The sequence below is a fragment of the Malus sylvestris genome, chromosome 9 (assembly GCF_916048215.2).
Source record: "Malus sylvestris chromosome 9, drMalSylv7.2, whole genome shotgun sequence".
In the NCBI taxonomy this organism is placed as follows: domain Eukaryota; kingdom Viridiplantae; phylum Streptophyta; class Magnoliopsida; order Rosales; family Rosaceae; genus Malus; species Malus sylvestris.
The window spans coordinates 30,089,484-30,102,472 of record NC_062268.1 but is presented as its reverse complement, the minus strand read 5'-3'; the positions used below and the strand labels follow the sequence as shown (position 1 = coordinate 30,102,472).

The window sequence follows — 12,989 nt, the reverse complement described above, 5'->3', positions numbered from 1 at the left end:
GTTTTTAAGTTTAATTTGAGTTGATTAGCATCCCTCATAATCTCCGGCCTAGAACGATCCCTACTTACTCATACTACAATCATCTAAATTATAGGGTTTAATTTGTGTGTTAGTTTGTACCACATCAAATAGTCACACAACACTCCAAGAAAGAAAGAAAGAACGAAAGAAAGAAATAGTGAAGTTTTAAAACTTTGAAACCAAGGAATTCATTCGCTTAACTACCTTGACACTACAGGCAAGATTACTTCAGCAAAGTGAGGCAAGATTAGCGTATCTAAAGGCTAGATTGCTTCATCAAGAGTGGTATTCATTTCCTCAAACAAGTGGCAACTTAAGCAACATAACATAATTTAAGAGAAAACAGATTGAGAAAATGCTTTCAATTGTGCAGTTTTTCATATCATAACAGATTGACAGACTACATGTTGGTCATGAATTGGCCTCAATCCCGTACACAACTCAAAAGTGTTTTTAGCCATTACATCACATCACAACAAAATATTGGGATTAATTTATCATCTGTATTTCACTAGCTGGCATCAAAGTCTAGGTACATTCTATAGGCATTTCGATCCGAAGAGTAGTAACCTTGTATGAGGTTGTCAACTTTGAAACCGAATTTCTTGTAAAGATTCACAGCAGGAGTTCTTGAGGGATCAACGTGAAGTGTTATGCGCTGGACATTTCTTGTTCTACATTTCTGAATGGCTGCTGTCAGTAGTGCTTCTCCGTAGCCTTGCTTCCGACAAGTATCCTTCACTATGAAAACAAAACATCCACATGCATACAAGAAATCACTATTTGGCGAATATGAGATCAAAGAAAAAATTAGCACTCTAATGCTTTAAACAATGGCGCATATACGAAATTTCCCAGAAATTCGTTAAAAACCAGAACCAAAAAGATAAAATTCCAAATAGTAGCATTTGTGCATTCAGCTTATTTTTAAAGTCTCAATGGGTACTTTGATCAAACACCTAATGAGCATGTCTACAATTCCGGCAAACCAAAACCATATCGAGTATCTGAAATCCCCTTACCATGCATTTCTAACTTGGGAGTTGAATCTAGTGATCTAAAAAACTGGCCCAAATTTGCAATTTGATACTTGACTAATTGGTTTCATGGTTTCTCCCAAAAAAGCGAACTGATATGGATGAAAAGTTGAAGAAAAAAGAAGGGATTTGAAACCTGCGAGCTTTGTGATGGAAGCGTACAGGGAAGAAGGCCAAGAGTACATGACATAGCCTGCAACTTCTTCACCATCCATATGTTGTTCCCTGTAATATAGAAGCCCGCTGTTTTTCTTTCTCAGTTCTTCGTCAAAGCTTCGGGCAAGGGATTCGTGTTTCGGGAAGATCTTCCGCTCTAGCTTCACTATTTCTTCCACTATCGTCGCCCAGTTGGGAGAGTTTCTCTGAAGCTCCACGATGACCCCTGTAGCTGCCGCCATTACTCAAGAAAATGGGATGAGTTTGAGGTTTTGTTTTTCTTGTTTCAACGGTTTATTTCGGTACATATGACTCTGTTTTAAGAAGCAATTCTCCCTGCACGACCACATAATGTCATTCTTTCGTACCAACGTTGTAATCTGCGCCGTTTATTATTTTTATCATCATTTAACAATCATCTTTAAAATAAAGAAAAATTAATGAAAAAAACTTGAAAATTTTGAGTTTTAACAATAAAGACAAAATAAAGGGTAAAGTGTTTAGTATCATGATTGATTTTTTAGTGTAAAAATGTGATTTTTTGTTAAAGTGAACAGTATTGTGAGCTTTTCGTTAAAGTTCCCTTAAAATAATTCATTTACACGTCATCGCTAATGGAAACGGTCTCCAAATCAAACTAATTTCCAAAAGTTGGTCTTTAAATGATAAAGAGAATGAACAATTTGGATTATGATGGTTTGTACAATGAAATGATATTACGTTGTCATATGAAAGATTACTCAGTACTGTAAGGACATGCTTAAAATGTGGCATTGTGGTGCTCATTTTGTTAATCAGGGAAATATTTGTACTGTTAGATTAGTGTTGAGCCTGTAATTGTGAACAACTCAATCAAAATTAGTGATTGCATAGAAGAGTCTTCGCAGTCCTACCAGCTAATAGTCTTGAAGGTCCCTGTTGATAGGAACGCAGGCGCTTTAGATACCTAAAAAGAGACTCCAAAGAGTCGTTTTCTTGCTACCATTGGGCTGGGTATGACTTGGTGGCAAGACAGATCATAGGCTTGAAGCACCCATGATACGTTGAGGTCCAAAGGCCTAATACTCATCGGGAAAACACTAGCCACGGTCCCTCATGGAGGACATACAGGCATCACTTTACCTGGAGTGGTTTGTGGTCTACTCATGACATCCAGGGTAAAAACGTCATAAAAAGCATATAGCTCACATGTCTTTCTCCCATTGAATGTGGTTAATTTATATCTCTACAACCACCTACCGATAGATTAACATCGAACGGTGAGTGATCATAATTTTTTTGGACTATCTTATATATAAAGCCAACAAGGCCAATGAATAGTGTTTTTTGGCGTCACAAGTCAGGTGCCAACCAGCAGTTTGAATCCCCTGCAAAGACAACTGCTGCTTGAGGTGAATGGAACGACTTTTCGCATCGCTTTAACATGCCAGTTCACCCTCCTCAATCACCCAATCCCTTGATCAATATTTATTGTCCTCATTATGATGAGGCAGCGAAAAATGTGATCATGAAAGATGTGCACTTTCCATTTGATCTTCCAGGTTTCGATGTGAATGTGATGCCGCCCTGGTCCAATGAAATCAGCTACGTGAAGCATGGTAGCAATGGAAAACAACCTTGCATCAGTGGTGATAGTGAGAAATTAATGACCAATGGAAAGCAACCTTCCATCAGTGGTGACACAGTGAAAATAATATCATCTTTTTTCCTAGGTGATTCATATCGCTTTGATCCTATTGAGATTTGCAATGATGTACACTTCGATTCTGATTCTGATTGTACCAATACTACGAGGACTCGTCATCCTCAAAAAAGGTACAAGGCTGTTAAAGAGTGTGCTGCGTGCGAATATGTGGGTGGTCAAGAACATTGTGATTGGATAAATCATGCTACAGGTCAAGCAAAACAGGAAGCCATCCCCAAAGATATTCAGAATGCAAAATCACCATCCGATGACGCTTATGGTAAGAAAAGTTGAACCTATATGGGAATGGATGTTATATTATGGTATTAGTATTCATGTATGTCCAGTGCAGTGCAAGATATCAACCTTTAAAAAACAAATCTCTAGTCTTTTGCTCTATGTAAACATTCCTGCTCAGTTTGTACCACCGCAAAAGACATGGATGTTTATATTTTGAACCTAGGCAGTTGGTAACTATATAGACTGCTATGTTATTTTTGTTTCTGTATGGATGGTTTATGGAATCAATATCATGTATGACTACTCTGTGTATTTTGCGATTATAATAATGTGTACTAGTTTGATTTATATGTATTCAGCTACAGTAGCGATAATTAAATATCATGACAGAAAAACAAAGAAATCTGAAGACAAAATATATAGTGAACTAATGCTTACATCTTCCAGAGCAGAAGAATGGTTAGAAACTTCAGAGTTTAGATGAGTAAACGTTGATTGCGAATTTCCTTCAAGATCCCCAGCTATACCATTTAGAGCTTTAATACCTGAACCATACATGTTTTTAAGCTTTCCTAATCTTCCTCGCAGTTCTTCAGTAGCCTTCAAAATTAAGCCAAATAATGAAGTTGTATATAGATTGACAATTCAATCTCAGGAATGCATGCAAAGACAATCATCTTCTCGTCTAAACCTTACCTCCGCCTTTGTTGATAAAAAGGACTGCATGTCCTCTTCCATATCTTTTAATTGATGCTCATGTTGTGTCACTGCAACTGCCACAGTCTTATGCAAGACTTCAAGTTGTTGAGTTAATTGGGACTCAAATTTCTAGACTAGTTTCCAGTTTCCATCTTCAATTTGTCCTTGCGCTCTACAAAATCATCCATGGTCAGAAAATAAATAACCCGAAGTTTTGAGGGAGATAAAAGAAGAACATACAAAATAATAATACAAACCAATTTTGGCAAATAAACTGGACACATCTGATGTAGCATTCTCTAACTCTGCTCTTAGCTCAAATGCACACCCAACGAGTGATTTCTCAGAAAGTTAACAATGGAAATAATAGTAAGAAAAAGGCATTTAAATGTACCTTCTAGCATGAAATTTAATATATGAAAAAAATTGAACATGAATAGTGTAGAATAATCCCGAATGTCGACTGTATAACTTTAAAGTAAGATGAAATGGAGAGAATCTATATATGGTCTGAAAATGTAGATGGTGACACGACAATTTGTTTAAGCAGACAACTTTGCTCACTTGATTTGGGGAGATTCACTATCAGAAATTCCTTCTCTTTGATGGTCGCATTTGCTTGTCAATGCTTGTCCTCAAGACCATACAGTGCATGTCCAGCTTCCTCAAGCTTTTTCTGAAGTGTAAAGTGTTTAATTATCTCAGAACGAGAGCAAAAAGAACAAAAAGAGACTTTGTAAGTCGATATTACAAATGTATTACCTTAGTTTTTTCAAGTTTATCATTTAATTCTATAGCCAAAATTTGCTGAGAATTGTAAAGTTCCTGAAGCTCCAGCAATTGCTGCTATATTATTAAAAAGGAAAGGAATGAAATCTTGATGGAGATACCTTGTCTTTTGAATCAAATCAAGTTCCATCCGCTCTATCCTTTCAAACATTGCCTACAATAAATAAAGAGTTAATGAAGTTAGTAACCAGTCAATTGTGAATGTAGGAAAAGCAGTCCATAATTCAATTAAATGACAAGAATATGACCTTCTTCTTTGCTTCTTCACTAAGATAACGATCTCGTGGTATATATATTCCATTCTTCTCTCTGGTAGCATATACCTCTGAATGAACATAAGAAACATGTCATACAATTTAGCTTGCAGCAAAGTAACAATAAAGAATCATTAAATAACCTGTCAAACAAAAAAAATCTCTGGAGAGAGAGATATATAAAGAGCACATCAACGTTGGAATCAGGTCACAAGCTTGCTTGAGCCGATCAATCTCAGAATAAAAATCCTTGATCAAAGCAGACTTCATCATTTTTTGATTTACCCTAAACAATAAGCAACAACAAACCATAACAAGGGTCAGAATGAAAGACAGTTCAACTATATAATTTGTGAGAACAAGGATGGAGCAAACTTCTAACCTCTGGTTTGTTCTTTATATTTTTGGCACGGTGTGCATAGTCTAATGTGCTGAGTGTTTCTTCCAAACACTACATGAAGCTGCCACTTAAAGACACCAGTTTAATATATTGCATATAATACCGAATCAAAAAACTAATAGTCATGGCAATGCTTGGTTCAAGAATGAATGTGAAAATGTACAAATATTTCCATATCCTACAACACTTTCATCGAATCAATACTTCCTATAACTATTACCTTCATCAAAAGTGAGATGCTTTTACAGGCATTCTTCGAAGTCTTGGGCGTCTACATCGATTCTAACTCGAACCTCATCATTATCACCAATTGCATGTTCCGCATCCTGTCCATCGTACGGATCATCATCATGCGTTGAGGACATATCAAAGAAATCACGTGGTCTCATTTTGATTGCAACATGCCATTCTATATCTGTTGGGTCTTGTACATAGAACACTTGTAGTGCTTGTGATGCAAGAATGAAGGGGTCACTCGTAGACGAAATCTTATTGAAGTTACCCAATCTAAAGCCATATCTGTCTGTTTTTACTCCCTCACCAGTATTTCTGGAAGTGCCATCAAACCAGTTGCACTTGAATAATACCACTGTGCGTTCCATATGGTACTTGATTTCAAATACATCAGTCAGAACCCTAGAGTAGTCTACCAAACCGGTAACAGGGTTCCGATCACGTAGGCCAACATAACTTGGAACATCAGACTGTAGGAAAACACCATAGTTTTGGTATTTCCCATTGGATTGTGTGCCTCTTACTTTGAACCTAAACTCATTACATACAAAAATCTTATATCTCTGACACCACTTACTAGGTCCATTAGCAAGCGCCACCAACTCGTCAGTTACCCTTGGATCACCTGATTGTTGCAATTGATTAACCTACACAATCTTCACCCAGGTTCATATGCATAGTTAAGAATATGAAGATAAATAGGAAACCAGTATACGCAGAATCAACTTATTCCGTACTAACATGTTTTTCAAACCAATCTAGGAAGGATTTAATAGCTTCTTTCTCTGCTTGTAGCATGGTTACACGTCTCCCCCGAGTTTTTTTAGCATTCTCCACGTAACTTTTGTATGTGAAAAAAAAACAGTCAATGTCACTCTGTATAACCAAAAGTAGAGTTTAAGAAGTTGGTGCCATTCAACTACAGTTTATAACATTTAAGTTTAATCACCTCCTATATGCCATTGACTTATCACAATTGGCTAAAACATACGATCGTGCAATCTCCCAATCGTGGTTGTCAAGATGATAATATTCCCGCATACCAAGTGAATGCTCGGTGGCACAAAATATGTCAAAGTCACCCTCATGGTCAGGACGTATTCTATCTGCATTTTGGCTTGGACGGTTCAAACATGTCTCCACGCCTTCCAAATACATCGCACAAAAAGACAAACACTTATCAGCCAGATATCCTTGGGTCATGCTTCCCTCTGGTCGATTTTTATTTCGAACATACTTTTTCAACGTCAGCATGAACCTAGTTTAAATAGTACAACATCAAATTTGCTATTCTAAATAGTATGATGCACAGACGTAATACCCATAGAAACATAGTAAAAGTTAAGGAATACCTCTCACTTGGATGTCTTAAGAAGCCATCTTCAGGGCAAGAAAGAGCATGCCAACACATATCTTCACTGGTGTGTCGAGACATGTAAAGCCTTTGCAAGTGAGGTGTAAAAGGAAAATATGCTAGCACCTTCTGAGGTATTCTCTTTTTACTGCTTGGCGCTGTGTCATCTACCTCGGTTGTATATCTGGACACCATATGTATGACAAACATCTAAACCACTGTTATGTTTCCAATACAACATGTAGTCATTTTCACATGCGTGGATTTTTTGGTGAGGCAACATGAAATTTTTCAGCAATCTCTTTGTACTCATCACCTTCTTAGGTAAAGAATGACCATTTGAGAGTATATGTTTGAAAAGCTGAAGATTAGCTTGCATTGCACTTTCGTTGCACCTATATAAGCAGTTGTTTTGAAATACTCGTATTAGGAAATCTATTTTCTTCATCCCACAACCCGGATATAATTCTGTATTGGCGTCTTGCACCATGGCTTCAAACTTACGTGCATATGAAGGTATTAGAGCTTCCTGCCCGCTGTGATTATTAATAGGCATGCCACCCATTACATTGTGACTAGAGAAAATATCTTCAAGCAAGGGGCCTAGTTCACAATAGGGAGTATTAACAACAGCAAGTTGTTGTGCAACTTAGCTACTTGGAAGAGGGTCACCAAATGTCTATCCATGCCATACTCACATGCCTTTCAAGTAAGAACGGTCCATACCTTCAACAATTAGATGCGTTTCGACTTCTTTGTTACTCAACCAGAACCTATTCAAGCATTTAACACATGGACATTTGATGTTCCCATCATGAGAAGAAACTTGCAATGAGTTTGAGATAAATTTTGCTAGCCCCGTTCTGTAATCCTCTGTAAACGAATTCAAAGTGGCCCAACTTTTGTCCATCATAACGGAATATAATCAATAGTTTCCAGAATTGGAACAACAAGGTGCCTAAAGATGAAGAAGTCAAGTGAAATATGTAACTGAAACAAATTAAGTAAATATAGTATGCGAATAAAGAGCAAAAAAATTTACAATCGCAACTGCAAGGGATAGTATAATTTGTACAAATTCAATTTTTGTAACAGGAAAAAAAAAATTCAATCGCTTTTATGAGTGACATTGTATGTATGAGTATTGCACAAGATTTTAGGGTGTAAAGGATAGTAACAAGGTCATAGAAGTCACCAGAAGAAGGAAGGAAAAAGTTCATATACTGAGTAATGTCGGTCGGGCAGTCATTAATTTAAAATGTAGAGGTAATAAGTATGTTTGTATACAGCATTTGTATAGTATTTGTAGGAATGTGAATCGTGTTTCATTCCAAATTCATCTTTATCTGTAGAGGTTTAAGTGTTCCATTCTAGAATGGTTAAAAGTCCCTTGTTCAAAACCTCATATCTCACGATTTGCATCATTTGATTAAGAGGCAGGACTTCAAGGAAGATATATCTACCCATTGTTAAAAGCAGGTGTATACATGTTCCAGCTCTTCATCAAGACATTCACAGTTGGACTACAGAATAAACTAGCACAACTTAATTCTTGCAATATGAATGTCAATCTTCAAACACAAAAGCATATTTAACAAATGATTATTCACAGAAAAGCACCGTTAACAAATGATTATTCACAAAAAAGCACTTTTACCAAATAATCAGGCAAGCATTTCAATTGTACTCATTCTAAAAACAACTAAAACAAAAGTTAAAATAAATAAACAGATAGATAAGCTTAAGCACTACATCGCATAATTTCCCTGAATCTTATAAAATATGTGGCCAAGAATTTGGGGAGAGAAAGAGATGCAGGAACCTTTAAGTGGAGTTTCTGAAGCGTTAAATTGGATTCGGAACTTCGAAACCCAAGCATGGTAGAACAACATTGTGTAGATGCAGAGAGAAAAATGCACAACAACCAAACCCAATTCACCAAATGAAAAAAAAAATTGGGTTATGTCTACAGCAATTTTAAAAACAGGTTTATATCTATTTTTTTTTCAGATTCAGAAGAAAAAAAATGGAGAACTACACAGGTAGGAAAATTCGAAAACAAAACCATTGGATCTAAAACTAATGCCCGATTGTTCTGTGAATGTTCGAACTAAAACAATACAAATTAAATATTCAAAAATTTATTAAAAAGTCCTTACCTTAAGGAGGAAGACGAATGCCAACAACCTGAGAAGCAAATTGGGGAAGGAAGAATATAGAAAGAGAAAATGACTGCCCCCACCCTCTTTCTTTCTCTCCCTGTAATTGCACACCCAAACCCTATGGAAAATACAACAGTCAGAAAGGAAGTCTTATATTTATTTAACAAGAAACGAACACCTAGCTTATATCTGTTGGAAACCTTGGGTTGAACTCTCACAGTAAATCACGTAAGTGTATGTTTGCATGAACACTCAAAAGCTTGGGAGAATTATCTGTATTATTCTAAGAGTAAACCTGGCTTTTAAATAGCCTTACAAAAGAAACTGAAAGCTGAAAATATGCAGCCCACGTTTTCACAACCCTAACAACGTGCTATGAGACTAGATCAAAGCAAATCACTTATCCCTAGAAACTAGGGCTTATTAACAATAACTGAAACAACTCCTATGAACTAGGAGACCTAACCCTAACGGCTAGGAGACCCTAATAACTTCAACATCCTCCCTTAAACTGAATGTTATCAACAATAAGTTTATACCTGGGTATTCGCAGACACCCATAGGGCTACACATCTTCACAAACACCTCGAGTCTAAGTGGTTTCGTCAGAATGTCTGCAACTTGCTCCTGAGTTGAACACTGCAGTAATTCGACAACTTCATCTTTAATGAGATTTCGAAGAAAATGAAAACGCACATCAATATGTTTGCTCCGACCATGCATGACTGGGTTCTTTGACAGCTTGATAGCTGAAGTGTTATCACAATGAATCACTGTTGATTTGCATGGACCATGATTAAGTTGCTCCAAGATTCTTCTTAGCCACACAGCTTGGAAAGCAGTGGATGCAGCAGCAATAAACTCAGCCTCAATAGTCAAGAGAGTGACTATTGGCTGTTTCTTTGAAGACCAAGACACTGCACTTGAACTCAGAATAAACACATAGCCAGAAGTTCTCTCTATGTCGTTCTGATCATTGGCATAATCGCTATCTGCGTAACCAACAAGTTCCTCAGTTCCTCCCTTCTTGTAGAATAAACCAAAGCTGACCGTACCCTTCACATATCTGAGCACTCTCTTCACTGCTTGCATATGAGTCTCAGTGGGTCGTTCCATGTATCTGCTAACCAAACTTACTACAAACATTAAATCAGGATGAATGGCAATCAAGTACATAAGACTTCCTATGATCTGTTTGTAGAATGTTCCATCAGTTCTTACCCCATCTTCATCTTTCGTAAGATGAAAACCAGGAACAATTGGATTGTGCACTGGATTGCACTGATCCATTTTAAATCTCTCCAAAACCTCCTGAGCATACTTCCGTTGACTAACAAATATACCATCCACCCTTTGCAAAACTTCCATTCCTAAGAAATACCTTATCTCTCCAAGGTCAGTCATGTCAAATTCATTCATCATGGATTTCTTAAAGTGCTCAAACATAATCTCATCATTACCAGTAAATATAAGATCATCAACGTAAAGGCACACAATTAATAATTTACCTATATCTGCCTTTTTCATGAACAAAGTGTGCTCATAAGGGCACTTCTCAAAGCCTTCTTGAACAAAGTAGGTCTCTATGCGACTGTACCAGGCTCGAGGGGCCTGCTTGAGTCCATACAATGCCTTTTTCAATCGATAAACCTTAGACTCCTGTCCCTTTTGTTCATAACCTGGTGGTTGATCCACAAAGACTTTCTCTTCTATCTCTCCGTGCAGAAACGCTGATTTAACGTCCAGTTGATAAATCTTCCAGCTTTTTTAGGCAGCAAGTGAGATGACTATCTGAATGGTATCCAAACGAGCTACTGGTGCAAACACTTCTGCATAATCTATCCCATACTGTTGACTATACCCTTTCGCGACCAGACAAGCCTTGTATTTATCCACTTCCCCATTTGCGTTGAGTTTTGTTTTAAAAACCCATTTGACTCCAATTGTCTTTACTCTAGGTGGAAGCTCAGTGAGTTCCCATGTGTCATTCTTCATAATGGCATTGATTTCAACGTCCATGGTTTGTCTCCATTTGCCATCCTTCACTGCATCCTCGTAAGTCAAGGGATCACTGTAAAAAAATAGGACTAGATGGACCATGATGACATATTCGTCATCGGAGAGGCCCTGGCCACTTTCATAATCTTCCATCCACCTCGGCGGTCTTCGCGTGCGCACTGCATGGAGAGGACTTCCAACATTGGAAGTTTCACCTTCACCTTCTTCGCTTTCTTGTTCATCTGTTTCCTCTTCAAGACCTTCATTTGTACCTGTATTTTCATCTTCCTCCCACTCCAAATCAGCCACGATAGTTTCCTTGTGACCATCATCTCAGTTCCACCTTTGATCTTCCTCAAACATTGAAGGAAATTTTGTGAAAAACATGTTCATTTAAGCAACATCAATAGCATGCAATTAATAATTAAAAGGCGGAATCATGCTTGTATGCACTTAAAAAACAAAACATTAACCATGAAATTCAAAGCCTAGTAGATTGGTGAACCTTGACTCAACTTAAAACAACATTTGTTAGTTGAGAAATTATACCTTTGTAGATTCCTCTTTGCATAAGCAAAGGCTAATCACCCAAAGAGAGGGCCTTCATTCCTTGCATCTTAGATCTATGGATTTGGATGGATGAAATGGTTCTCCAAGTTCCCAAAATTGAGAACCTCTAAGTCTCTTCACCAAGGTTAGATTGGAGAAGAAATGAGTGACCTTGGAGTAGTAGGATTGCTAGCTAAACCCTCTAAGGAGGCCGGCCACTTTAGAGAGAAAGGAGAGCTTATGTTCTCATCCTTTCCCCAAAAGAAAACCCTTAATGAATTTTGGCTATAAAGTCATATTTATACCTTAATTCATTGGAGTGGCAAACTTGTAAATAAGTCCAAAACTCACTCCATCTCTAAATGGCCGGCCTTAGGGTATTATTGGGCTAATTGGGCCTTTGTGAATCATTATTCATTAAGTTGTCATACAACTTAATTCAATGGGCTTAACATTCGAAGCCCATTGGGCCTTAAGGTCCAAAACTATCCCGAGGTCTTTAACGAACTTATTCGTTTGATTAATTAACATATTAATTAATCCTTGCCATAAATAATTAAACCATTTAATTATTCTTACTCATCTCCATTGTTTCTTCAATCTCCACCTTACATGGTGTACGATCCATTAGGTTCCTTTTAGCGAGTCAGTGGGCGATTAAAACCATTTCAAATCGATTGTGAATTGAAACTTACTTTCAATTCTCCCTTTAGTGATTATACACGTTTAGGGCTTCCACAAACCATGAGTGACACGTAGCAGCATATCATGGTTACCCAAGCTAATCAGAAGAGGTGGAGAACCTATTCAGTTTAGAATTACAAATGCAATACGGTCTTTCTCTAATATAATACTCTTGACCACATTGTTTGGTTTGATAGTTTATTCATGTCTACTATCCAATGTGATTCGTGTGCTTATATGATTACCTTGAATGTGATTTGGAACGACTTCCTAAATCTCATTCATACTCTGGCCAGAGATTCTTAATCATATCATAGAGTATTCTCCCCTAAACGGTTTGAAGGTTAGAGATCCCTTGTTGCGCATTCACTTGCCTCCATGGCTAAGTGGCTTAACCCCGACGATGCCGTGGACACCCTCCTGATGGAGTGACTTTGACATAATCAAAGATCAAGGACTTAACGACAAGACAACTATGATGCCTCAAGTCAAATGACTACTTTGCATTATCCCAACCATGAGTTCTCATGTGACATGAGTATGAGAACTCCTCGTTGATCGTGTTCAGTGGAATCATTCATTATTGAGCACCTACATGCTTGTCTTGATGTCACACACACCAATGACTCGAGACTAGTCACTCTCCCTGAGAGAAGACACAGTACGTACTGATCTTAACGGACTGTCAATGCCCAATTGGCAATCCTTTGATCAGGAACGTTTATGAT

At 37.5% G+C, this 12,989-nt stretch overlaps 2 protein-coding genes across 3 annotated transcripts; both read right to left on the bottom strand.

Moving 5' to 3' along the window:
- Window positions 1-377: 377 nt before the first annotated feature.
- LOC126583874 (uncharacterized) lies at window positions 378-1,563 on the bottom strand. Its single transcript, XM_050248409.1, has 2 exons — window positions 1,195-1,563; window positions 378-762 (listed from the first exon to the last, which is right to left on the bottom strand). The coding sequence occupies exons 1-2, from the start codon at window positions 1,454-1,456 to the stop codon at window positions 533-535; spliced, it is 492 nt and encodes a 163-aa protein (XP_050104366.1). The 5' UTR covers window positions 1,457-1,563; the 3' UTR covers window positions 378-532.
- Window positions 1,477-4,191, bottom strand: LOC126583875 (kinesin-like protein KIN-5D). Of its 2 annotated transcripts, none has more exons than XM_050248411.1 (4): window positions 4,095-4,191; window positions 3,835-4,009; window positions 3,577-3,738; window positions 1,477-1,550 (listed from the first exon to the last, which is right to left on the bottom strand). In XM_050248411.1, the coding sequence occupies exons 2-4, from the start codon at window positions 3,874-3,876 to the stop codon at window positions 1,509-1,511; spliced, it is 246 nt and encodes an 81-aa protein (XP_050104368.1). In that variant the 5' UTR covers window positions 3,877-4,009; window positions 4,095-4,191; the 3' UTR covers window positions 1,477-1,508. The 2 variants fall into 2 exon arrangements, with proteins under 2 accessions (XP_050104368.1, XP_050104369.1); XM_050248412.1 differs by lacking the exon at window positions 1,477-1,550 and adding an exon at window positions 3,150-3,194.
- Window positions 4,192-12,989: the final 8,798 nt, after the last annotated feature.